This window comes from Chiroxiphia lanceolata, chromosome 1, assembly GCF_009829145.1.
Source record: "Chiroxiphia lanceolata isolate bChiLan1 chromosome 1, bChiLan1.pri, whole genome shotgun sequence".
Classification (NCBI taxonomy): Eukaryota; Metazoa; Chordata; class Aves; order Passeriformes; family Pipridae; genus Chiroxiphia; species Chiroxiphia lanceolata.
This window is the reverse complement of record NC_045637.1, coordinates 156,069,635-156,094,895: the sequence shown is the minus strand read 5'-3', so window position 1 is coordinate 156,094,895 and position 25,261 is coordinate 156,069,635. Positions and strand designations below refer to the sequence as shown.

Here is a 25,261-nt window from a genome sequence, read left to right as displayed (position 1 = left end):
ACCCACAGCCAGTGCAGGGACACCAGCCAACATCTGCAAACACCCAGAGCGTGTCCCTGGCACAGGCACTGGCTCCCAGCTCCTCCCCAGGCACTGACTGTGCTGCTGTCATGGCCAGGAGATCTGGCACACAGAGCTTTGCTGTCAGCTCTCACACAGCTCGGATCAGCACAGTCCAGGCCCATTCTGACTCCTCCTGAAAACCAGGCTCTCCAGCTCTAAGCTTGGTGAGGTGAGAGCTGCACCTGGCAAAGGTGCCTCCAGATGAATTGGGCCACAACATAAAACTGCCTAAAAACAGGGGATGTATTTGTCCAAGTGTGCTACCCCAGCCATGCTTTGGCTCTGCCCATCACTCTCAGGGGGCCAAGGTCTCCCCTCACACTCTGCTCCAGTACCTGCTCCAGGACTCTGAAGATCCTTCTGCTTGTGCCACCCACGCCGAGCAGTGCCAGCCCTGCCGACAACTCAGCCAGGCAACAACACACATGGCAGTGCAGGACACAGGGCTTTCCTTTCCTGCAGGTAAGGCAGCTTGAGAAGCATTCCCCACTGCCCTCAGGAATCTCTCCTGAGAGTCTTTGCCCCAGGACTGCAGCACCCCCCATCCAAGCCACAGAAAGCACGTGACCAGAACACAAGATGCTGCCAGGGCTGGAGCCCCTCTGCTCTGGAGCCAGGCTGGGAGAGCTGGGGGGGTTCCCCTGGAGAAGAGAAGGATCCAGGGAGAGCTGAGAGCCCCTTGCAGGGCCTAAAGGGGCTCCAGGAGAGCTGGAGAGGGACTGGGGACAAGGGATGGGGGGACAGGACACAGGGAATGGTTTCCCACTGCCAGAGGGCAGGGTTAGATGGGATATTAGGAAGGAATTCTTGGCTGTGAGGGTGGGGAGGCCCTGGCACAGGTTGCCCAGAGAAGCTGTGGCTGCTCCATCCCTGAAAGTATCCAAGGCCGGGTTGGATGGAGCTTGGAGCAACCTGGGATAGTGGAAGGTGTCCCTGACCATGACAAGGGGTGGGACAAGATGGTCTGTATCCCAAACCATTCTGTGGTTCTACAATTTGCCCAGTCTCCCACTTTTGTGCTTTTTTAACCACTTTTGCATTTAATTTCCAGCAAATCTGGAGACCACAGAGCCAGAGGAGCTCTGCCCCAACCTGCATAGAGAAGGGCAGCACTGTGGGAGCTGTGCAGATGCCTGGAATGCCCAGCTGTGGAGCAGGGATACGCCGATGGCTCTGGAGTTCACAGCTCCCCCACGGCACCCCAGCACCGTGCCTTGTGGTTTCCCAACCCTCGGGAACTCACAGGCACACGTAAACAGGGCAATTCTGCAGAGGTCGTGGAATTAGCAGGAAAAAGCTGGCTAAGCAGAACACTCTCCTTCCCAAAGGGTGTAATTTACTCGAGGCTGATTCAGCAGAGAGAGGACACAGCCAGCCCCAAGTGTGGCCTGGCAGCGCGGGGCTCCCCGAGCCCGCAGGACCGGGGGGGCTCCAGCGGGGAGGGTCCTCCTCATCTTCCTCCAGAGGATCCTGCATCAATGGCAACTCCTGCCTGTGAGTTTCCTCTGTGAATCAGCACATCAGGAGGAGCCAGTTTCAAAAGATGCTGGGAAAGGATGGAGCATGGAGCTGAAAGCCTCGTGCCGGAACTGAACAGAATGATGAGGTTCAGGTAGTTTAACTCATCAGAAAGAGAGACGACAAAGTGACCTCATTAACTGGTACAAGCAGCTTTAAACATAAAAATATCCAGTATCAAAGGAGTCCTTCCTCAGAGAGAAACGCAAAAAATACCCAGGATGTTGGAGATGTCAATTGGAAGAGTGACGCCACTTACTGACAGCAGGATGGGTAAAGATGGAAAAATCTCCTGAAGCAGCAGGCCCAGGGCTTTGCCTGTACCTCAGAGAGGCCTTATTTTTAAGGCTAAAATCCTGAGGTGAAGTGATCAGACCAAAATCCTGGGATGGACTGTTCACACCAAGTGACCCAACAGCCCATCCTGGTCTCACACCCCCCCAAAGTCTGTCCCCAGAGCGATGCAGAGCCAGGACAGCCCCCACCCAGCAGAGCAGATGTGGAGCTCTGGGATAGCCAGGCTGCTCCCAGCTATCACAGACGTTCTCCAGGGCTTCCCTCATCCCCAGCCTCTGCCAGAGCAGCAACAGCTGGAAATTGTAGAGGAAAGCTTTCCTAAAGTAACCCCACTTCTTCAACTGCAGAAAGGAACCCACATGGCTTTGGAGGCGTGTGAGAGGAGTATGGAGGGACAATGAAGGGAAAAGCACATGCTCTGGGTAAAAAAACTGTGACTACAGAGATTCCTGCTCCCTGGCTACCGAGTCCTCACCACAGCTCAAGCCCTCTCCAAGCTCTCCCAAGGGAGTTGAGTTTTAGGTGGGCTGCAAGGCATGTGCACGACCATGAAGGTCAGGAAACAATTCCCGTCATCTGCCAAAAGCTCTGTTAAAGGAATCTCACCTACTTCTCCTTATCTCCCTTCCACCTCTCCCTTCTGCCTTCACCACTTCTGCATCCAGAAGACCTCTGTGTAACCATCCTCTCAGCCCTGCACCATGATGCTCTTTCCCTATTCCACCTTCCTGGTGCTCCCTCCCCTGTCTGTCCATGGATCTGTGCTGGCTCCTGTGGCCCCCTGCCACTCGCAGCCCGTCCGTCAGGTAATGCCCTGCACAGGGGCATTGCTCACCCTCCTCAAACCCACCTTCTGGTCACTGCTCAAAGTTTTCTCTAGGAAAGAAATTAAGCACTGTGCAAGTACTGTTCTAATTACAAACTCTATTAATACGGCTCTGCCTGTAGCCTGTCCCAGAGTCACAGCATTCGAGGTCACATTTACTGTGAGCAGGGGCTGCACCAGCCCCACGTTGGTATCATTTTGCTTTATGCAGACATGAAATCTTTGACGGAGCTCAGCAGCTTGCAGCAGTCTCTGAGATTTGGCAAGGGAAGCAGCCTGGGATGAGGGAATCGCTTTTTGCAAGCCCCCTGAAAATCTGTCCAAATTTGGTCGTTAGAAACCACCAAAAACCTCCGGGTCCCGCCTGCGATGCAGCTGACGCTGGAGACCAGCCCGACCTGCCACCCCCAGCCCTGATGCCCAACAGCCCCTCCGTCCCCATCGTCACCCTGAGCCCCAGTGTCCCATGGCCCCTCTGCCAAACAAAGCTCCAGCTCAAGGAGGAGACCAAAACAGAGCAGGTTTCCCTTTTCCCTTTCCTCCCGTGGCAACACCACCAAGGCTGACCCGTGAGCAGCTGCAGGTGGCTCTTGCCCCCTCGTAGGCTCCAAACTCCTCACGAAAGGTTTGTTCCCCCAAGCCTGGGGGTTGGCAGGGCTCCAGCTGCAGCAGCCCCCGAACACCGGCTCCACCTCCCTCCCTGGCAGCACCTCACAGCCACAGATCCCCTCGGCTCAGTACAGCTCTGCCAACGCCTCCGGCTCCACCAGCGGTTGCGGCAGCGACACCCCCCAGTCACACCCCCCCAGTGACACCCCCCAGTCACACCCCCCCAGTGACACCCCCCCAGTCACACCCCCCCAGTGACAACCCCAGTCACACACCCCCAGTGACACTCCCACAGTCACACCCCGGTGGTGACACTGGCAGCCTCAGCCCTGGCAGGGGATGGGCAGCTCAGTCCCACCATCCCCACTGCAGCACAGAACTGCCCTGCCTTTTGCCTTTCAAAAATGAAGGAATTGCCTGCAGGAAAAGAATCTGGCATGAGGATGTGAGCAAGTCCTGCAAGACCCAGTGCTCAGTTTTAGGAAGCTGAATTTGAGATTTCACTGGCAAGTTCCGTCACGGATTTTTGGACCATGAGCCATCATTCCGGTCACTGACTCTGATCTTCAAATCAGGAACATCAACAAACAAAACCCTCTTCCAGGCATTTCTGTATCAAGCCCCCAACCCACAGTTTAGAAGGAAATTCTCCTCCAGACCCAGGTGCTCCAGAGAATGATAACATCTCCAGCAAGGCTCTTCCAGCCGTTAATTACCCCGTTAACTCACACGCACCTGGTAACGGGTCTCGGGTAACTGTGCAATCACTGCGTTTCACCGGGATCAGGATTTATCCCGGTGTCTGGCAGGTAATCGGGGAATGTAGCCCAGATAAGGAAGTCTGTGGGATTCCTGCTCCAAATCCCCAGAGAAGGCCCAGAGGAGACAAGACAGGGCTGTGGCTGGAACAGGTAAAGCCCCCAAGGACACGCAGCCTCCAGCCCCATTCCAGGGCCCTGTGGACACCGGGCGAGCTGCGCCACGGCCAGGTGCCGGCCACCCCTCGCCCCTCATTTGGGGTAACTTTGGGGAGCCCCATGTGCCTGAGCAGTGCACCAGAACCCGGTGTGTGTGTTCACACCTTCCCCAGCAGCAGGAGGATCCACGCACCAGAGGAGTTGCTAAGAGACGCACTCGGCTCCCACCAACGTGCCCAGCACCCGCTCCCACGGCCGGGGGCGCGGGACGGGACACGCGCGACACCACGGGCGGCTGGGTGTTCCCACGTGGGGACAACGGGCAGGGACACAGTGTCCGGAAGGGCTCTGCCCAAGGAGGTGACCCCGTGAGCACCTCAGGTGGGGCCCCACCGTGTCTCAGCCAGCAGTTCCTCTGCCCCACAGTGTGGGAATCACACGCAGGATCAGACCATGTCACCAGGGACCTCGGGGCTCCCACCACAGCCACCATCAGAGGCACAAACAAGGGAGAGCTGCAGGAGCCCCAAGGGAACAGACAAAGGATGGTCCTCCCCAACCAGCCCACCCCGAACCCCAGAGGGACCAGGAAGACCCTGATACGCTGGCTGAGCCACTGCCATGGCCTGTGCCAGCCCTGCACTCCCACCCATCTCCAGCCCAAGTCCCTCCCCTCCTCTCCTCAAATTCCATCAATCCAACAGCCTTCCATGGCTGAAGACCTCCAGAGAGGTGGCAAAGCCCCCTCCTCTTATGGGTTTTAAATTGACCCTGTCCTGACCCCATGGAGTATCCTTTGTCCTTGCACTGCAAGGCCAATGACACAAATTCTGGGTTACATTCCCTGGACTATGCAACCTTTCAGACTCTTGTTAAGGTCCCTCTTCCTTCCCTCATTTCCACAGAAACCCCCAAAGACCCGGGGGGGGTGCAGGCCTCCAGGAGGCACCCAGGCTGGCTGCCACCCCCACGCAGCATCACTGTTCCTGCTGGCACCCCTTCAGCGGGGCCACTGCTCCCCAAAACCCTGCAGTGACACTCCCGGTGTGAGGCAGCAGGAGAAGAGCTGAGCACGCTGCCAACACCCGGCAGGGACAACAAAATCCAGGGCAGGGAAACGGCAGCGCTCGGCGAGCACCGAGCCAGACCGGGGCTCTTCACGGAGACCACTGGCACCCGTGGTCCTGCAGCTTTCCCTGCCTGGGGTAGCGCCGGCTGCAGAAACCTGGAGCTTTGGGCTCACCGAGGGCAGAGGGACCTTTCACGTGAGAGGCTGCAAGAGCCTCCTGGCCCGCTGTGGGCCTCAGCACAGCACTGCGAACCTTCCCCTCCCCGGCTCCACCGCAACCCCTCGCCCATCCCGGTCCCTCGGCTCCATCCCGGCCCCCCAGCTCCATCTCAGTCCCTTGGTTCCACCGCAGTCCCTCGCCCATCCCAGCCCCCCGGCTCCATCCCGGCCTCCCATCTCCATTGCGGTCCCTCGCCCATCCTGGTCGCCCGGCTCCATTGCAGCCCCTCGGCTCCACTGCAGTTGCTCGGTTCCGTCCCTCCCCTCGCTGCCGGTTCCCGGGCTGCAGTTTTCTGCGTTTCTGACGTTAACGGGCTCCGGCACAGCCCGTTCCCCGCCGACGCGGCGGCCGGAGCCCCCCCGTGTGCCGGAGCCCCCCCGTGTGCCGGACCCCCGCCCGCCCCCGCCCGCCGCTCCCGGCAGAGGCCGCGGGCGGAGTCCCCGGCCCTGCGCAGGCCCGGCCGCGACCACCATCGCTGCGGGGCCGGGCCCGGGGCGGGGGCGGCACCGAGCGCGGCCTCCCCGCAGCCCCCGGCGCGGCCCCCGCAGCCCCGGCCGTGCCCGGCCCCGCTGCCGGCGGCGGGCCCGCAGCGCCCGCAGGCCCCGGCTCGGGCCGCGCCCGGCCCCCCGCGCCCCCGGCCCCGCCGCTGCAGGGCCCGGCCCGATCCCGATCGCGGCCCCGCGGGCAGAGCCGGGCCGGGCCCCGCCGGGCCCCGCGGGCGGCAGCGGGCGCAGGTGCAGCGGCGGCGGGGACAAAGGCGGCGGCGCGGCCGGCCCGGTTCGGTGCGGGGTACCCGGTTCGGTGCCCGGTACCCGGTGCCCGGTGCCCGTCTCTCGGCGCGGTACCCCGTGCCCGATGCCCGTGCCCCGCTCGGTGCCGGTGCCCGGCGCTCACCCTCGATGGAGATGACGTGCTCGCGGATCTGGCTCTGCAGCGCCAGGTCCTCCACGCGCTCGATGAGGTCGTAGATCGCGTAGATATTGGGGTGCACGGACTCGAAGCGCCCGATCTCGGCGCGGATCGCGGCCGAGTTGGAGAGCCCGAACTGCGGCGGGGGCGGCCCGCCGGGCTGCGGCCCCGAGGGCCCGGGCACGGGCACGGGCACCGGCCCGCCCGGCGCCGCCAGGCTCTGCTGCTGCCCGGGGCTCTGCCCGGCGCCGCCCGGGAAGTTCATCGCGGCGGCGGCGGGGCCGGTCAGCGGCGCGGGGCTCCGGGCAGCAGCTGCATGGCCGCGACCACGTCCGTGCGGCTCCGCCGGGCTCTGCCGGGCTCTGCCGCCGCCCCCGCCCGCCCCGCCCCGCGCGCGTCACCGGGACCGGCCCCGCGGCGGGCGGGGAGGGGGCAGCGGCGGGGACGGGGCGGGCGGGATGGCGGGGGGAGCGGGCACCGGGACCCGACCGGGACCGGGAGAAGCACTGGGGGGACCGCGAGGGGGAACGGGGGAATCGCGAGGGGGAGTCCGGGACTTTGGGGGCGGGACCGGGGAGTGGGAACGAGGAGACGGGGGCTGGGTGGCAGAGTGGGGGGATCGGGACCGGGAGGACCGGGAGTGGAGGGCTGTCACTGCCCGGCCCTGCCCGGCCCTCGCCTAAGGGCAGGTCGCAGCTCCCCTCCCTCGACACCCCACCGGGGCCACCCCGACGGCAGAGCCAGTGTTGTGCTGCTGCCCCTGCCCACGGCCCCCCAGACACCCTGTGCCAGCCCCGTGGAGCACGGCTAGGGGTCCCTTGTACCAGCCCTTCCTCACGACTGCCTTTTGGAGATAATGTCATCGTTAGTCACCCCAAGGTCGTTAACGAAGCTGTAGAACATGGCCATTCCCAAGAGGTCCTTGGATGCCCACCAGCTGCTGCCCCGCCGTGGCAGGGTCCCCTCTCGGGTCACCCCCTGCCCACAGGGCCCACTGCTGTTCCCTCCCTCATGTGCTCAGCACAGGCCACTCCAACGAGGTCTGGCGAGGTCGCAGGACTGTCTGGGGGACCATCATGGTAATGAAACCACCCAGGGGACCATCACAGGGGATGGATGTTGGGCAGGGGCCAATAACAACCCCCACACTGTGCCCACCCCTAAAACAACCTGTGAGGGGTGACCAGAGGCACAGAAAGGTTCTGACAGGGCACTGGGCTGACAGCCCCTGGCAGTGCCATGGGAGCCAGTGGAGCTCACTGGGGATGAGCTGGCATCTTCCAAAAGGCTGAGAAACATAAAAAAAGTGGGATCATGGGCCCTGGCAGATTAAACGAGAAAGTGGAATTTGGGAAAAGAGGAAGGAATGAAAAAGCAGACAGCTGAGAGAGCCAAGATCCCAATGGATTGCCCCCCCTTACCCCCAGGGACCAGCTTCACAGTGGGCAGTGATGTGCTGCTGCCAGTGGGGCTCGGGGGGGCAGTGGGGGCTGGCTGCCACCCTCCACCCTTCTCCGGATGATGGTGGGAAGGGTGGGAGATGAAGATGAGGAGGAGGACAAAAAGGAGGAGGAGGAGACATCTCTGGGAGGTTTCTAAATGCCTCCCGGCTCAGGAATCCTCTGGGATGTGGCAGTGGGTGCTGGGTTGCGTGGGTGGGACAAGCACCTCCCTGCCCTCCCTGTCTCCCTCCTGTGCCCTGCCAGGATTCCTCGAGTGCATCCCAGCCGCCTCGAGAAGGGGTTTATTAGAAAACAGCTGTTTTGGTTTTGCTGAAAGCTTTTAGAACATCGGCGTCTGTTACAGCACCAGGCTCCCCTCACCTGCACACTCACCGAGGCTTCCAAAGGTCCCCAATGGCTCTGTGAGTCACAGCTCTGCTGGGCTGGCTCTTTCCTGACGTGTCTGATGGGTCCATGTCCTCACGGGCTCTGTGGAGCCTTCCTGGCACAGCAGTGCCTGGCCATGCCCTGGACTTTCTCCAGCCCATTTTTCACTGGGGTCTCTCTGTCCTTGCTCACAGCCATTTTCTTGGTCTCCTGCCATCATCATCATCATCCCAGAATGGTTTTTGTGGGAAGGGACCTTAAAGCTCATTTCATTCCACTCCCTGCCCTGGACAGGGACACCTTCCACTATCCCAGAGTGCCCCAAGCCCTGACCAACCTGGCCTTGAACACTTTCAGGGATGAGACAGCCACACATTCTCTGGGCAACCTGTGCCAGGGCCTCCCCACCCTCACGGGGAAAGATTTCTGCCCAGTACCCCACGTAACCCTGCCCTCAGTCAGTTTGATGCATAAACATTTATAAATTGCCTCCATTTCAGCCCCTTGGAATGTCTGGACACTCCAAGTGCTCGCAGTTCCCTCCTCCATGTCACCCTCACAGACAGGGATTCTGGGATTTATTCCTGGTGAGGGATGGGACATTGTCCTTCATCCTTACCTCACCCTCATCTGGCTGAGGTGGCAGCAGGGACAGGTTGAGGTGACTTTCCCCTGACAGGTGGGCATTGGTGGCCACCCCCACATCTCCTCCTTCTCCTTCTGCTCCTTCTCCTCCTCCTCCTCCTCCTTCCCCTTGTCCTCCTCCAGCAGAGATGTGTGATGCCCTCCTGCAGTCCTGGCCTCTCACCCCCTGTGTGGGTGTTCACAGACCACCCTGAGAGAACATTTTGCATCCCTTTGGGCCACCAGTGTCCCCCAGCACTGGGGGTCCCTCAGGTCCCCACCACCTCCCACCACACAGCAGGACACAGGGCACAGGGATGGGATGAGGCACAGCAGGCACTGAGATAGAGCTTCCCCCAGCCAAAGCCTGCACAGGGGTCGAGGGGATCCTGTCCCTGACAGCCCCTTTGGAGCAGGACCCCTCAGTCAGCACTGGGGCTGGCGCTGGAGAACGGAGGAGCAGAGGGAGCAGAACAAACAGATGGAGCTGGGGCTTAGCACAGGGATAGGATAAAACCTGGAGGGAACTTCAGTGGAAAACAAGGGGAAAAGTTCAAAGGCGGGAGTAGCTGGGGACCAGCTGGGGACTTTTGGGGGCAAGCATTCCCTCAGGGATGGCCGGCTGGCCACTCTCTGTGGACAGGAGACACACAGAGATCGAAACTGCTTTTCAGGGTGAGTTTCACGTTCAGATCCTCAACTTTCTCAGCTCCATCTGCAGCGTTTCCCTCTGACGCTGCCGTTCGCGAGTGCCTCAAACGGCGCCGCTGCCAAGAGCAGCGATGCCGCCTCCTCCTCCTCCTCCTTCTCCCACTCCTCCTATTCCTCCTCCTCCTCCTCCTCCTCCTGCCGCTGCTCCCACCCCCAGACCAGCCGCTCCAGTGCCTCTGGTGTCCCTGCCCATGGCAGGGGTGTGGAACGGGATGGGCTTGAAGGCCCCTTCCCACCCAAACCATTCCGTGACACCAGACAGTGCCAGAGCCCGTGTGGGGCAGCAGGAGGGTCCCCACTGCAGACCCCCGATGCCCACGGGGGGTGCAGGGCTGGGGAGCAGCACCCCCAGAACAGAGCAGAGGGGAGGCCAAGGCCCGGGGCTGAGCTCCAGAGGGTGTCTGGGCCCCATGGGCAGAGGGGGGATCCCAGAGGGCTCTCCCTGGGCTTCTCAGGGCACTGGAGGCCCTGAGGTCCTTGATCATTCTTGCCATAGGAACTGGGGCTTCACTTCTGTGGAGACATCTCTGTCAGGAGAGCCAAGGGCTCTGCTGGGGGACAGCACTGGGGGACACTGCTGGGGACACTGCTCCTGTTCCCTGGACCGAGGGGAGCAGGAGCCCCGTCCCTCCCCGAGGGGCTCGGGCTGCCCCTCCTCCCGCACACCCCGCACGGCAGCGGCTCCTGTTCCCAAACCCATCGGCACTCGGTGCACGGCGGCAGCAGCTCGGTGGGAGGGAACTGTTTAATGTCACCCTCCGGTGACAGGGACCGTCCTCTCCGGGCCGGGGATCAGCCAGGAGCTTTCCCCGGAATAGCTGCAGCTCGTGAATCTCGCTCTGGAGCGTGGAGGTACCAGCTCCACTGTTAATCCCATCCCGATCCGCACCGTGGGGCTGTCAAATTGCAAATCCAAAATCCATCACCCGGGCGCAGCATCCCGCTGTGCCCTCCCCCCCGCCCCCCGCGAGGCTCCGGCAGCTCTGGTGTGGAGCAGAGAGGAGCAGAGCAGCACACCCGGGGCTGTGCCGAGGACACGAGGTGGCCACTGGCCTGGTGAGGTGACCTCAGTCTGAAGGACCACAGTTGTCTGTGTCCCTTGCTGTGACCCCTCGTGACACCATCAGCCACCTCAGGGCACCCCGTGGGGCTCAGTGACAGCTGGGACATGTCCTGCTCCCACAGGTGTCCAGGTGCTGCACCCCGGGATCCTCTCCTGGGCTGGACTGGAATGGTCACAGGAACGTGGGGCAGGATCCCTCTGCACCCCCTCTCTGGTCACAGACCTCAGTTCACAGGAACTGAACTGTGCAGGCACCTGGGCTTTGTGAAAAGCAGCTGAAAATGGAGCAAGGTGGATTAAACTCCCCTGGGCACCAATCGGAGGGAGCTGGGGGTTCCAACCAGGGCACAGGGCCTGTGACTCTGGAAATGCCAGCAGGGCAGGAGGGGTCTCAGCCTCAGTGTCTGTCTGAGAAACACTGAGAAAAGGTGAACTGATGAGTAAAGAGGAAATGGAGGGGACTATGAACCCCAACAGATTAAAGGCAGAAACACAACGGGGCAGCCCTTCTCATGGAAATGTTCTCCCAGTATCCAGCCTGACCCTCCCCTGGCACAGCCTGAGGCCGTTCCCTCTCCTCCTGTCCCTTGTTCCCTGGGAGCAGAGCCCGACCCCCCCCGGCTCCCCCCTCCTGTCAGGGGGTTGCAGAGCCAGAAGGTCCCCCCTGAGCCTCCTTTTCTCCTCCCAGCTCCCTCAGCCATTCCCAGTGCTCCAGCCCCTTCCTCAGCTCCGTTCCCTTCCCTGGACACGCTCCAGCCCCTCAATGTCTTGTTGAGGGGCCCAAAATGACTCCAGGATTTGAGGTGGGGCCTCAGCAGCACCCGGCACAGGGGACAGGCACTGCCTTGGGCCTGTGCCCACACTGGTTCCTCCTGTGTTGGAGGGGCCGTATGGAGGTGAACAGTGTCACATCCCTCGGGCCCAGGACAGTGGGCATTGTTGCTCTGGTTGGCAGAAAGCCGTGGGAACGGTAAGCAGGAGAAGATACGGAAGAAAGAAGATACAAGATTGCAAGAAAGACCTTGGTTGCTAAAAACTGTAGTTAATTGTATCTGTTAAAACATATGCCGAATTATGTAGTTTGAGAAAGTAAGCAAAAGTAGAAAATTACCAATTGTTCAGCTTGAATTATCTATTGTTCCCCCTAGGGTATATAAGCTTATGCATTGTTAAAATAAAGTCTTCATTTTGCACCAGAACAGAGTCTGTGCCCCTCAGTCGCCACAGGGCCGGAGCCCCCAGCTCTTCCCCCGGCCCCAGTGGGGACAGAGCTGCAGGAAGGGGCTGGGGCACCTTTGGGTGCTGCTGCCCAGGAGCCCCCAGGGCCACCTCACTGCCTCTCGGGGAGCCCAGGCAGGGGAGGGGGGCCCCACCTCTGGAGCAGCAGAACCGGCCACTGCTTTATACCACCGTTATTTTGAGAGAACATTGAAAAATCCAAGGGATTGGGAGCAGCCCCCAGCAGGATAACTCGAGGGCTCTGTGGTCCCTTGGCAGTGGATTTAAGGTACACAATCTGCTCAGCTTTCCCAGGAAATTGAGGGGTGGCTGGATGTACTTTCATGGGAATATTAAATGGCTCCTTAATCAAGGCTGGGAGGATGGAAAAGTCTCAACCTCTGGGAGCCGAAGCCAGACAAATCCACAGTGACAACCAGACACTGGATTTATCGGAGAGGGGATGAACCACCGGATAAACCCTCAAATCTGAGCAGCCACAACCTCTCTGATGGCGTGTTCGAGCTCATTCCGACATCGGGAAGGGATAAATCCCAGTTCTCCACCCGCACAGATCAGTCGTGGTTGGAATCTGCTGCTGCTCTCACATCCATCACTGCGACAGCCCCGGGATCCGCTCAGCAGCTCCAGGCTGACACAGCCTCACCTGTCCTTCCCACCCAGGCAGCTCCCATACAGGATCCTGGAAGGGAAGTCGTGACTTCCCTCCTGGGAGCCCCCCAGCCCCCCGGATTCCCCCAGCAGGAAGGGGCTGCCCTTGCACGCTGCTGCCTCCTGATTTTATCCTGGTTCATGACTGGTTTCATACTGGGAGTCACTGGAATAACACTGGGAGTATCTGGAAAGGACTGAGATCATACTGGTAGTGACTGGAAGTGACTGGGATCATACTGGGAGTGACAGGAGCCATACTGTGGGTGACTAGGAGCAACTGAGACCATGCTGGGGGCAACTGGAACCACACTGGGGGCAGCTGGGATCATACTGGGAGCAGCTAGGTCAATGCTAGGATAACACTGAGATCATACTGGAACTGACTGGAATCAGACTGGGAATTACTGAAATAATACTGAGAATATCTAGGAGAGACTGGGATCATACTGGGAGTGACTGGAAGTGACTGGAATCATGCAGGCAGTGACTGGAGCCCTACTGGAAGTGACTCGGTTCATACTGGGAGTGACTGGAGCCATAGTGGGGGTGACCAGGAGCAACCAGGAGCACGCTGGGCGCAACTGACATTTGACTGGAAGTGACCGGGATCGTACTGGGAGTGCCTGAGCACAGCGAAGGGGCTGAACTAAAATTCTCGGCGCCCCCCCGCCCGACGGGACCGCAACTCCCGGCGTGCCCCGCGCGGCACCACCCCGCCATGGCGCCTGCCGGCAGGACTACAGCTCCCGGCGTGCCCCGCGCCCGAGCGCCCTGCCGTGGCGCAGGACTACACGTCCCGGCGCCCCCCGCGCCCGGCCGGAAGCGGCGCGATGGCGGCCCGAGTCCGGCCCGGTGCGGCCGCGGCCCCGGTTCCCCGCGGCCCCGCGGGCTGAGGCCGCGCCCGCCCGGAGCCCCCGCTCGGAGCGCCCTCCCGGCCCCGCCGCCGCCATGGCGCTGATCGAGGGCGTCGGCGACGAGGTGACGGTGCTGTTCGCGCTGCTGCTGGCGGCCGCGGTGCTGGGGCTCGCCTGGGCCTCCACGCGAGCCCCCGAGCCCGCGGCGCCGCCGCCCGAGGCGGGTCCGAGCGCGGCCCCCACCGAGCGCAAGGCCCCGGCCCCGGCCCCGGCCGCGGCCCCGGCCGAGGGAGCGGCGGCCCCCGATGAGGCGGCGGGGCTGCGGCACCGGGAGCCCCCCGCGGCCGCCCCCGAGGGCCCCGCCGAGCCCACGCTGGTGCTGCGGCTCAAGTTCCTGAACGACACCGAGCGCCTGGCGCGGGTGCGCCCCGGGGACACCGTCGGGGCGCTCAAGAGGTGAGGGGGGCGGGCAGCGCCGACGTGTCCCGGTTCGGAGGCCCCCGGGAGGGGACAGCCGTGCCCGGGGCAGGTGGGCTTGTCCCGGGTGTCTGTGCCCGGCGCTGTGGCCGTGGGACAGCCCGTGCTGGCAGGTGAACCCTGGGGCGGGTGATGGGGATGTGCGGGCACAGCTGTGCAGAGGGGCAGGGGTGGACAGAGGGGAGTGCCCTGGCAGGTGACAGCTGGAGGGACACAGGGGCACAAGTGTGCGGGGCAGGGCGGAGGTCACGGTGGGCACGTCCACAGGAGGACGGAGGGGACTGTGCTGGTGGGTGGCACCGGGAGTGGGTAATGGGGACATGGGCTTGGGTGTGCAGGTGGGGCAGGGGGTCCGAGTGGGCACAATGGCACAGGATGGGTGGAGGGGCCTGTCCTGCCAGCAGTGACACCTCTGTCCTTGTCCCCTCCAGGACCTACTTCCCCGGGCAGGAGCAGCAGGTACGGCTGATCTACCAGGGGCAGCTGCTGCGCGACGACACCCAGAGCCTGGCGGGGCTGCACCTGGGCCACCTGAGCGTCCTGCACTGCCACCTGTCCCCGCCCAGTGCCGCCCCCGCCGCGCCCGGGCCCCCCGGCCCCCGCGGCCCCGCGCCCGCCGCGCTGGGGGTGGGCAGCCTGGCGCTGCCACTCTTCGTGCTGCTGCTGGCCCTGCTCTGGTACCTGCAGCTGCAGCACCGCCACGTCTTCACCGCCACCGCCACCACCTGCCTGGCCGGGCTCACCCTGCTCGTCACCTTCGTGGCCTTCGCCATGTACCGCAGATAGCGCGGCCCAGACCCGCTCCCGGGGCCCCGGGCCACGCTCGGACACCTGGGGAGCCCCCCAGCCCACCTGGGGCTCTGCGTTCAGCTCACCCAATACGTCGGAACCAGAGGGACCAGGCACTGGACTGTGTCCCCCAGGGGCTGTAGGCCCAGGGGTCCCGGGAGGTCCCCTCACCTCATGCTGGGGCTCCGGGGTCGGGGCTGTTGCAGGAGTGGAGGCTCAGCTACCTCTAGGGGGTCCCGGTGCACCCCAGCCCTGCACGGAGTGTCCCACGGCCGCTCCATGGGTGACCGTGCCCCCGGCGCTCCTTCCCGCGGGGGTATGGCCCAACCCCTCCCGGGGGCGGCTCCCGGGGGTCCCGGTACGGGGGGGACATGCTCCCTGCGGTGCCGGGAGTCCTGGTGCCGGCAGGATATGCTCCAGAGATCCCGAGGGTGCCAGGCGGAATGTGCTCCCGGGGTGCCGGGGGTCCCTGTGCCGGGGGAGCGCACCCCCCGGGGGTCTCGGTACCGGGCGGGACGTGCTCCCCACTGTCCCGGGTGTCCCGGTGCTGTGCTGGGGGATGCCGCCCCCCACCGCCGTAACAATTAAAGCGGAAGGACTGTGACCGGCCGCGGCGTCCCGGCTCTGCTGCGCCGTCGGGGAGCGGGGGGGGAACGGGCGGGAAGGGGGTGACGGGGGACCGGGGGGAACCGGGACCGGGGGGCGGGGCTCCGGGAGGGGGCGGGGCCTGCGCGTCGAACCACGCGCTCCGCAGGACCGCAGCGCGCCTGCGCCGGCAGCCCCTTCGCGGCGCGCTCCCTCATTGGTTGGGGCTCAGGACTGATTTGCATACGGCGCGCGCCGGCCCCGCCCCGGAAGGTTCGCGCGCGGGGCGGGGCCGCGAAGATGGCGGCGGGGCCGCGCTCCCGGTCCGGGGCCCCGCAGCGCTGAGCGGCGGCGGCGGGACCGAGCGGCCGCCAGCGCCATGTACGGCCGGGACGGGTCTGGGGGGGAGCGGGGAGGCCCGCCGGGGGGCCGCGGCGGGCCCGTCACCCCCCGGGGGTCGGTGTGTGCCCGGGAGAGGGGAGAGGGCTGTGGGCCGGGGGACACCGGCCGGGCCGGGGATCTCGGGACCGCGGCGCTGAGCGGGACGGGAACCCGGGCAGGGCCGAGGTCCCGGTGCCAGGGGCTCGTGCGGGTGGAGGTCCCTGTGGATGGGGGGGCCCTGACAGGTCGGGGGTCTCCGTGGGTGGGGCGGCCCCCGTGCCCCCGCCGGCCCCGGCCGTCCCGCAGCCCCCCTCACTGCCCGCACCCCCGCTGTTCCCGCAGGGTCCCCCGGAGCCGCGGAGCCCCCCGCGCCGCGCCGCCCCCGCCATGCTGTGCCCGCTGCTGTGCCCATGGCTGCGCGCTCTGACCCGGGCGGGCCCGCGGGGCCCGGCTGCCCGTGAGCGCCGCGGCGCCGCGATGTTCCCCGCCTGCTGCTGCGCCGGCAAGGCCAGGCCGCGGCTGCTGCTGCCCCTGGACCCCTACGGCCATGGGCTGCTGCCCCCCGTGCCCCCGGACGGCGGCCGGGGCCGGGCCCACGGCAAGAGGAAGAGCTGGAACTTCATCCACGAGAAGATGAGCTACGACACCTTCTTCACCATGAAGCGGCTGATCGAGCGCTCGCGCAGCGTGGGCGAGGTGCTGCGCTGGGTCACGCAGAACCCAGGCAAGGTGTCGGCCAGCCACTACCCCATCGCGCTGCACAAGCTGGGCCAGCTCCTGCAGCAGCAGCCGGGGCCGCCCGCGGGGGCCGGGGCCGGGCACGGACCCGCGGGGCAGGTGCTGGAGCAGCCCGAGTTCCACGCGCTGTGCCAGGCCATCGTCAGCGGCTGCGCCAAGTTCGACAACTTCAGCATCGTCAACTGCCTGTACGCGGCGGCTGCGCTGGGTGAGACACCCCGGGGCCTGGGGCCGGGTGGGTGTGTGGCACCTGGAGCTGTGCTCTTCCAGGGGCATGGACTGCTCAGACCAGTTCTGCTCCGTTTGGGGGGCAGGATGCCCCTCAGGGAGGGCTCTGCTCAGGGGGCAGCACTGCCCTGGGGGACCCTGCTCTGAGGGTTCTGCTTGAGGGGCAGGAGAGCAGGGTGCCCCTGGCTGCCCCAGGAATCAGTGCTGGAGCCAGCGGGAGCCAGGACGCTGGGCAGCACTGCCTGGCCAGTGTGGATCAGCTGCTCCTGGAGCCCAGTTCCAGGCCCTGAAACACCTGAGCACTGAGGTTTCAGCCTTGGCTAAACCCTTCGAGGGCACAAACCCTATGTCACCAGATATTGCTCTTCTGGGAGGAATGTTTGAGGTGTTTGGGTTCCTGTGCAGCTGCCTCTGGATGTTACGGAGCTGGGGCTGTGTGCCAGGGGTTCCCCCTTCACTGGGCACAGAAGACCCTGCACGTTCTCCTGTCACAAGGAGGAGATTGGGGTCTGTGTAAAAGAGGAGTGGGCAGGAGGGCCGGGGGGAATCCTGACCCACTCAGGTGAGACCTCACCTGCAGAACTGCCTCCAGCTCCAGGGAACAGCAGCAGGAGGACGTGGAGCTGCTGGAGCAAGTCCAGCGGAGGCCCTGGAGATGCTACCAGGGCTGGAACCCCTCTGCTCTGGAGCCAGGCTGGGAGAGCTGGGGGGGTTCCCCTGGAGAAGAGAAGGATCCAGGGAGACCTGAGAGCCCTTTGCAGGGCCTAAAGGGGCTCCAGGAGAGCTGGAGAGGGACTGGGTCCAAGGGATGGAGGGACAGGACACAGGGAATGGCTTCTCACTGCCGGAGGGCAGGGATAGGTGGGATATAGGGGAAGGAATTCCTGGCTGAGGGTGGTGAGGCCCTGGCACAGGTTGCCCAGAGAAGCTGTGGCTGCTCCTGGATCCTTGGAAGTGTCCAAGGCCAGATTGGATGGAGCTTGGAGCAACGTGGGCTGGTGGAAGGTGTCCCTGCCCATGGCAGGGGGTGGAACAGGATGAGCTTCAAGATCCCTTCCAACCCAAACCATTACAGAATTCCATGATCTGGCGGGTGCCTGCCCTTCCGTCTGCGGCTCCCCCCAGCCGTCCCCGGCAGCCCCCCCGGGCCGGGGCTTGGCGGAGCTGCCTGGTCGCGGTTGCCGCAGTAACTCGAGCCCCTGGCGGGGGAGGGGGGCCGGTGCTTTTCTTCCCCCTCGGGCCGGCGGCGCCGGGTGTTAGTTGACGCTGAGCCGGGGCTGCCCTCGCCGAGACCCCCGTGCCGGGCCGCCCAGCTCTGCTGTTCCCCCCACTTGGTTCTCGCCCCTCATTAACACAAACTCCAAGCCCCTTTTGAGGCCTTTTTACAGAACAAAGCAGCTGCTCAGACCAATTCTGCACGTTCCTCCTCCTGAGTTGTGGTTAACGATAACCCACAGTGACTCGCCCTGTACTGCCCGTGCCAGCTCAGCCTCGGGGGGGACGGAGGGCTCTGGGGCCTCCCAGCACTCTGTGCCTCTACTGAGGAGATCCCTCCTGACAGCCGGGGCTGGATAACACTCCTGAGCTGCAGGGAAGTGTTTCCCTGGGAGCCAGGTCAGACAGGCTAAAGCTGAGCCGGGAAATGGGAGAAGGTCAGAAAAGCCAAAGGATTAGTCTCTGCCGGAACAAACAGGGTTTAGTCTGGTCACGTGAGAAGTCTCAGTTGTTTTCCAACCACAACTTTTTTTAAAGAACTTTTTGAGGTGAATTTTTTGGTTGCCCGGAGAAGCTGTGGCTGCCCCAGCCCTGGAATTGTTCAAGGCCAGGTTGGACAGGGCTTGAAGCAACCTGGTCTTGTGGAAGGTGTCCCTGCCCTTGGCAGGGTGAGGGACTGGATGGGATTTAAGATCCCTTCCAACTCAAACCATTCTGGAATTTTGGGATTCTATGAATTATTTGTCCCAAAGATGTTTGAGACTTAGGAAATGAACCTCGCTCATGCAGGTGTGCCGCAGGGCTCCCATTCCGGTGGGGTGGGTGGGAATGACCCCACAGCTCCACGTGGCGTTTTCCATGGTGCAGGTGTGCTCATGTTCCAGCCAGGCTTTGCCTTCCCTTCCCTTTCTGCTGCTTGGTTTGGTCACTGACCCGGCACATCCGTCCTGCCCCAGCGGTGGCCTCGTGCCTGAGCTCCGGAGGCGGTTGTGCTGTGGGGCTGAGGTGTGAACTGAGCTGTCTGTGGCGCTGGTCCGTGCCCAGCGTCTGATCCGTGCCCGTGCCCCCGCAGGGCTGCCCGGGGAGTCGCCGCTGGTGCGGGTGCTGGAGGACGAGTCCCGCAGCCGCCTGGGCCGCTTCAACCAGAAGGACGTGTCGATGGTGTTCAGCAGCGTGATGCGGCTGCACCCCTCCAGCCCCCACCCCCTGGTCGAGTCCTGCCTCAGCAGCCTGGAGCGGCACCTGGAGAAGGAGCGGCACCCGCAGACCCTCTTCCTGCTCCTCTCATACTACCGGCTGCGGGCGCAGGCGCTGCAGGGCCACGCGGCCTCCGACCAGCAGCTCATCAACAACCGCAAGATCCTGCGGCTGGTGCGGCACACGCTGGGCCAGGTGAGCGCCATGCGAGAGCACGAGCTGGCGCTGCTGGACGAGATGCTGGCCCTGTGCGCCCAGGAGGCCAACAACAAGGCCCTGGAGGCCATCTTCAGCTCCCAGCTCTTCTACGAGAACCGGCAGGAGCGCTTCATCCGCAGCATGGCAGGTGAGGGGTGCCCGGGTGGGCTCCCAGCATTGCTGCTGCCCGCACGGGGGACACAGGGCTCTGGCTGAGTGGGGGACATGGAGGGCTCTGGCTCTGCAGCCTTGCCTTCCTGGGCCCCGGGAACGTGGGGTGATGAAATCCCTGGCTGGGGCCCTGCTGGGCTCCGGGGGTGGAGCAGGAGGAGGCGTCATGGCCGCTCTGTCACCAACTGCCCAGCCCAGCCCTTCCAGAGGGGTGGGACCCCCATTTCTCCAGGGGCTGGTTTCCCACCGTGTCTCCAGGCTGGGTACGGTGGAATTTCAGTGGGATTTTACAGAAGGGCCCCACCCTGTGCATGCTCCTGCTGTGCTCCAGCTGTGCTTTGGCTGTTCATGACAGGAATCTGCCTGAGCCTCTCACCTGGCCCATACCTGAGGGTTTTTGGGAGCTGCCTAGGTTTTGGGAGGGCTGGTGCTGCTGTCCGGTCCTGTTCCCCTTGCCTGCCCTGGGCCTGTGGTGGGGGCAGAGGCAGCCCCGTGACAGTGCCCGCGCTGTGTTGGCAGAGTGGCTGCCCCGGAAGGCAGAGAACCTCACCCCCTACACCATGGCCCTCATCGCCAAGTACGTGGCGCGGCACCGGCTGCGCGAGCCGCGGCTGCTCGACACCATCGCCAACTTCCTGCTGAAGCGCGGGGAGCAGCTGGACAGCAAGGTGAGCTCCTCGCTGGGCACACCTGGGCTGGGGGAGCCGTGGCCCTTCTCCCCAGCACAGTGGGGTGTCCTGGGGCATCAGGGGTCATGCCCTGATCCTGGCAGGCTCTGAGCTCCCATCTCTGCCCAGCGCTGGGCAGGTGGCCCCGGCCTGTCCCTCGTACCTCCCCGACGCCATGCCCTCTCCTCCTGCCGCAGGTGATCCAGAAGCTGGTGTTCCCCTTCAGCCGGATGAACTACCGCCCCTCCAACCATGGGGAGCTCTTCCCCAAGCTGGAGGCCATCCTGGAGCAGAAGGCTGGCAGCTCACCCCTGGCCACCGTCAACATCCTCATGTCCATGTTCCAGCTCAGCCACTTCCCCCAGACTGTCCTGCACCAGGTCTTCTCCCCAGCCTTCATCACCAATGTCATGAGTACGTGGGGCCTTTGCTGGGGGCTCCCAGCTGGCAGAGCCCGGGCTGGGGCAGGGATGGGTGGGGGGTGCCCGTCCCGGTGGGCTCCATCCTGCTCCCCCCAGGCAGCCCCTACGCGCTGATCGTGCGCCGGTACCTGTCGCTGCTGGACGCGGCGGTGGAGCTGGAGTTCCGGGAGTACAGCGGCCCCCGGCTCGACCCGCGGTACCGCGTCCTCATGTTCGAGCACGCCCTGACCGCCGACGAGACCAACAGGAAGTACAGGTGAGGGGGCAGTGCCCCTCCACCGGTCCTCTCCAGGGACGGGCTCTGTGACCTGCCCAGGCAGGATCACAGACGGTGTCGGGGGAAAGGCCCTGCGGCAGCTCTGAGGCCTGTGGAGGAGCTGTGTAGAATCACAGGATCATTTTGAATTGTAGAGTTGTTTGGGTTGGAAAAGGCCTCTGAGAACCCTGAGCCCACCCATCCTCCAGCACTGCCAAGGCCACCGCTGACGTGTCCCCAAGTGCAACATCCACACAGCTGTTAAATCCCTCCAGAGCTGAGGACTCTCCCCTGCCCTGGGCAGTGGTGCCAGGCCTGGGGAGCCCTTTTGGAGGCCTATAGTGTCGTGATTTCTGGAGGAGCTTTTCTGCAGAAGGAGCCAGGGCCTGGCCCCTCTTGCCCCCCAACAACAGAGCCCAAAGCTCCCATTCTTTGCTTCCTGCTCCTGGGGGTTCCCGTCTCTGCGTGGATGTGCTTGGCAGGAGGATGTGTCAGCTGTGTGTGGGGACACAGCCCCCACAGTGCCCCCCTGACTGTCCCCTCTTCTCACAGCTACAAGGGGCTGGTGGCCGAGGCACTGCGGCAGCTGGTGGGGGAGGAGTGCTACCGACAGGATGAGGTGCTGCCCCCGGGGTACTGCACAGGTAACCCCCCGGGCCCTGGGGAGGGGCCTGCCAGCTGGGGGGGGTGTGTCAGGGCCTGATCTGGGAGGTTATTTAGGGCAGAACAAGTCCTGGCTGTTTCTGTCACCCCCTTCCCTGTATTGCTACCTTCTGTGACACTTTGGGAGGAAGCTCCTTGAGTCCTCCCGCCACAGGAAGGGGGGTTTTCCTGTGCCTCTGTTCCGTGGCACAGAGTTCCAACTGGGCCGCAGGGGCGCTGAGCCTGTGTTCCATAAGTCAGGGGTTCCCAAAGCCTCATTGATCGCTGTTGCCTCTCCACAGATTTCCTGCTGTGGATAAACCGTTCGGGCACAGTGCTGCCTCTCTCCCGCGTTCCGGCGGCTTCCAAGGCTCCCCCGGCCACGTCCCCTGCCGCCATGTCCCTGCGCTCCAGCGTCCTGGCCCTCACCTCGGACTTGCAGGACTTTGCCCCGTTTGCTCCAGAGATGCCCAGCAGCCCCCCAGGCCCCCGGGAGAGCGGCCGGGCCGGGCGGTTCCTGCCCGCGCTCTGCCCGGCCCTGGGGGGCCCCTGCTTCCAGCCCCCCTCGGACTATTACTGTGGGCTGAGCAAGGAGCCATCCCTGGGCAGCCCGGGCAGCTCCACACTCAGCAGCCCCTCCGAGTGCCTCTCGGCTCCGCCGCCGGGCACCCCCGACTGCTCCCCCCGCGCCTCCGCCACCTCCCTCTTCCAGTTCCCCATCGGCAAGATCCTGGAGGAGGAGGAGGAGGCCGCTGGCCACCCTGGCCACGAGCACGGCTGCTTCCAGGGGGAGCAGGCCCAGGAGGACCCCGAGGAGCGGAGCCCCCCCGCCGGTGATGATGCCGGCCCCCCGCCCTCGCCGTGCCGGCCCAGCCCCAAGCGGGGCCCGGGCGAGGGGCCCCAGGGCACCGAGGAGATCCAGAGGTACAGAACGGGGCCCTGTGCCCGGTCCCTTCTGGCACTGCCACCCTGGCACTGCCTTCGGCTCCCGCCCTCTGCGGCACTTGGCCCCAGCACTGTGGGGCACCTACAGACCCCCGTCCCCACCGCCCCAGTGTGCTGGGAACAGCTGCCCCTGCCGCCAGCGGGGTCTGTGGGGGCTTGGAGTGCTGCCCTTCATCCATCGTGGGTCTGGGGAGCAGGGTCTGTGGGGTGGGGTGACATTGTGGCATGGAGTGATGCTGTGATGTGGGGTGACACCGCCGTCCCTGCTGTCCCCTGTGCAGGGTGGTGCTGTCGGTCAATGACAAGTGGCACTACTGCCAGAACTCCGACATCCTGGTGGGATCCCGCGCCATGAGGGACCGGCACCTGCGGCTGCTGGGATACTGTCTGGTGCAGGTAAGTGCTGGAGCCGGGGGGTGCAGTGGGTGTTGGGCTGAGAGCTCAGAGCTGGCATCTGATGGGCCTGGAGTTGGGAGCTGGCATCCCCATGGATGGACGGGGTCAGAGCTGGCATGCCCACTGTAAACACTCTGGTCCCTGTGAGGGGAAGCAGGGATGAGGGGAAACTGGGATGACTCATCCTCACAGCTCCTTCTCGCCCTCCCCCACCCCACCCAGGACTTTTTCCATGTGGCTGGCGGGTGACACCAGCTCTGATGGAAAGCAGGGACAAGGGACAGTCAGTCCTGGGCAGCGAGATCTGAACCCGAGGGAGGGGAAGGGGAGGGGGCTCAGCCCAGGCCAGCAGACCAGTGGCAGCATAGGCTGCCAGGGCTCAGGGTGAAATCAGGTGGGGACACACAGGTCCCTGTGCTGTGACTCGTGATCCCATGTGCTGGGGAGAGGGAGGAAGGTTGGGCCCTGCCCACCCTGGTTCCATCCCTGGTTCCAGCCCTGGCTGCTCTATGCAGAGCACTGGGGCTGGAGGAGCCCTCGGGCTCCAGCGCAGCCCTCACAGGTGTCTGCAGCTCCCTCAGGAACCTCCAGGTGTTGGTTTAGGGTGTGCAGCTCCCACACGCCTGTTTATGGGTGGTTGTAGCCTGAGGATGGATCTTTCTGAGGTAAACGGCTCAGAAATGAGCCCTCAGTCCTGTTCACTCCTGCACGGCAGAGTTGACCGGAATTACGGCCATTCCCAAAGCCGTCCCACAGCCCTTCCCAAAGCTCCTCGCCCCCCCGCTGCTGCCGGGCCATGCCAGCACCGGCTCCTCCTCATTCCACAGCTCAGCAGCCCAGAGCCCCTTGTTTGTGCAGAGCTCTGGAGTCCTGTGACTGCTGAGGAATTGCCTGGGAGCTGCCCAGGGCTGGGAGCACAGCTGGCTCTCCCTTGGGCAGCATTTGGGCAGGGCTGGCCATGGCCCCGGAGCAACAGCAGGGCTGACCCCCATCACGCTGAGGGGGCTTCCCAGTGCCCACCACTGGGCTCCAGCTGGTGCCACAGGCTCTTTGGGACGCCCTTGGCTGTGGAAAGCACAGCAGGGACCCACCTTAAGGGACCTTAAAGCTCATCCAGCTTTGCCATGGGCAGGGACATCTTCCACTATCCCAGATTGCCCCAAGCTGTGTCCAGCCTGGTCTTGGACGCTTTCAGGGATCCAGGGGCAGCCACAGCTTCCCTGGGCAACCTGTGCCAGGGCCTCACCACCCTCACAGCCAAGAATTCCTTCCTAATATCCCATCTATCCCCGCCCTCTGGCAGTGGGATGGCATTCTGTCTTGTCCTTGTGCCAAGTCCCTCTCCAGCTCTCCTGGAGCCCCTTTAGGCCCTGGAAGGGGCTCTCAGGTCTCCCTGTGGAGCCTTATCTTTCCCAGGTGAACACCCCCAGCTCTCACCTGTATTTCAAGGGGCTCCAGCCCTCAGAGCCTTCCTGATGCTTTATCCCTCCCCTGTTTTGCCGGTGGTTGGAGTGCAAGTCCCAGTGCCCCTCATTCCTGCTCCGTGAGCGCTGGTGGTGCTCTCAGGGCTGTTGGGCCAGCAGAGCTTCCAGTTCTCCCAGTACCCCTTCCCCCCTCATGGAGGCTGGAGAGCAGGGCTCGAGATTCCTTCACGAGTGTGCCAGGCTTGTCCTGGCTGCAGTGGGGGCTGGAACTGGGGCCATGGGTGCTCCCTGGGCCTGCCCCTCCCTGCACCCTGTCCAGGGCTGAGCGGGGGCTTGTCCGTGCTTCCCGTGCCCTCCATCCCCTTGGCAGGAGCTGTGCTGGCCTCCTTCCCAGGGGGAGCATCCCACATCCTGTTCTTCCTCCCACCACCACCCAGCTGCAGTGGGCTGGGGGCTGGTGGCACTGGGGGTGCAGGTGGTGCTGGAGCTGGTGTCACTGCTCTGACGTTGTCCCTGTCCCCTCACAGCTGCCCTACACGGAGCTGGAGAAGGTGAGTGGCATCGAGGAGGCCAAGCACTACCTGCGGCAGAAGCTGAGGGAGCTGCGCTTCTGAGGGATGGACCCGGGGGGGGCTGTGGGGGGCCAGGTGGGTGCTGCCAGCCCCTTCCCCTGGGCAGGGGGATACGGAGCTGCCCCCCATCCTGGGGGGCCAGGGGGATATGGAGCTGCCCCCCGTCCTGGGGGGTCGGGCTGTGGGCCCAGGCTGTGGGCACCTGTTCCCACGGGGGCGGGGGCCTGTGAGATTATTTATTGCCGTTATGGGGGGCTGGGGTGTGACTTGAGGGGTGCGGGGGGGTTGGTGCTGGGGGTGGGGGGAAGGTCCCTCATGGCCCCCCTGCAGTGGCTCTGCCACCCCAGCGTCGCTGCAGGGGCCAGGCCTGGGCTCCCCTCAGCACTGGGGGTGTCGCTGTGCCCCCAACAGCTGCCGGGAGGGGGTTTGGGCCTGGTCCCTCCCTGGGGTGCTGGGGGTCCTGCGGGGCTACAGCAGACCCCGTGCAGGGTTGGGAGCGGGTGTGCACAGGGGGCTGTTCCCAGGGCCTGGGCCAGGAGGAGGGGGGAGCTTGGG

The 25,261-nt window shown here is 64.1% G+C and overlaps 3 protein-coding genes across 4 annotated transcripts in view; 2 read left to right on the top strand and 1 right to left on the bottom strand.

The window, feature by feature from the left end:
- The window catches only part of AGAP3 (ArfGAP with GTPase domain, ankyrin repeat and PH domain 3), a 108,893-nt gene extending 102,080 nt beyond the window's left edge, over positions 1-6,813 (bottom strand). For both annotated transcript variants that reach the window (XM_032683113.1, XM_032683123.1), the window contains exon 1: positions 6,414-6,813. In XM_032683113.1, the coding sequence (XP_032539004.1) occupies positions 6,414-6,693 (280 nt within the window). In that variant the 5' untranslated portion in view covers positions 6,694-6,813. The remainder of the gene's footprint in view (positions 1-6,413) is intronic.
- A 6,616-nt stretch (positions 6,814-13,429) lies between these two features.
- Positions 13,430-15,277, top strand: TMUB1 (transmembrane and ubiquitin like domain containing 1). Its single transcript, XM_032692417.1, has 2 exons — positions 13,430-13,858; positions 14,311-15,277. Exons 1-2 carry the CDS (start codon positions 13,497-13,499, stop codon positions 14,663-14,665), a joined length of 717 nt encoding a protein of 238 aa, XP_032548308.1. The 5' UTR covers positions 13,430-13,496; the 3' UTR covers positions 14,666-15,277.
- Positions 15,278-15,590: 313 nt separating this feature from the next.
- Positions 15,591-25,244, top strand: FASTK (Fas activated serine/threonine kinase). The gene is made up of 10 exons (XM_032699527.1): positions 15,591-15,634; positions 15,977-16,580; positions 18,888-19,358; positions 19,901-20,049; positions 20,247-20,463; positions 20,568-20,727; positions 21,280-21,371; positions 21,672-22,293; positions 22,596-22,710; positions 24,662-25,244. The coding sequence occupies exons 2-10, from the start codon at positions 16,022-16,024 to the stop codon at positions 24,746-24,748; spliced, it is 2,472 nt and encodes an 823-aa protein (XP_032555418.1). The 5' UTR covers positions 15,591-15,634; positions 15,977-16,021; the 3' UTR covers positions 24,749-25,244.
- Positions 25,245-25,261: the final 17 nt, after the last annotated feature.

Bases quoted from the DNA above. Each gene is read 5' to 3' on its own strand.
- TMUB1 (XM_032692417.1), top strand. From the start codon at position 13,497: ATGGCGCTGATCGAGGGCGTCGGCGACGAGGTGACGGTGCTGTTCGCG. The intron at 13,859-14,310 runs GTGAGGGGGGCG...TGTCCCCTCCAG, and splicing joins ACCGTCGGGGCGCTCAAGAG to GACCTACTTCCCCGGGCAGG.
- FASTK (XM_032699527.1), top strand. From the start codon at position 16,022: ATGCTGTGCCCGCTGCTGTGCCCATGGCTGCGCGCTCTGACCCGGGCG. The intron at 16,581-18,887 runs GTGAGACACCCC...GTGCCCCCGCAG, and splicing joins GTACGCGGCGGCTGCGCTGG to GGCTGCCCGGGGAGTCGCCG. The intron at 22,294-22,595 runs GTACAGAACGGG...TCCCCTGTGCAG, and splicing joins GGCACCGAGGAGATCCAGAG to GGTGGTGCTGTCGGTCAATG.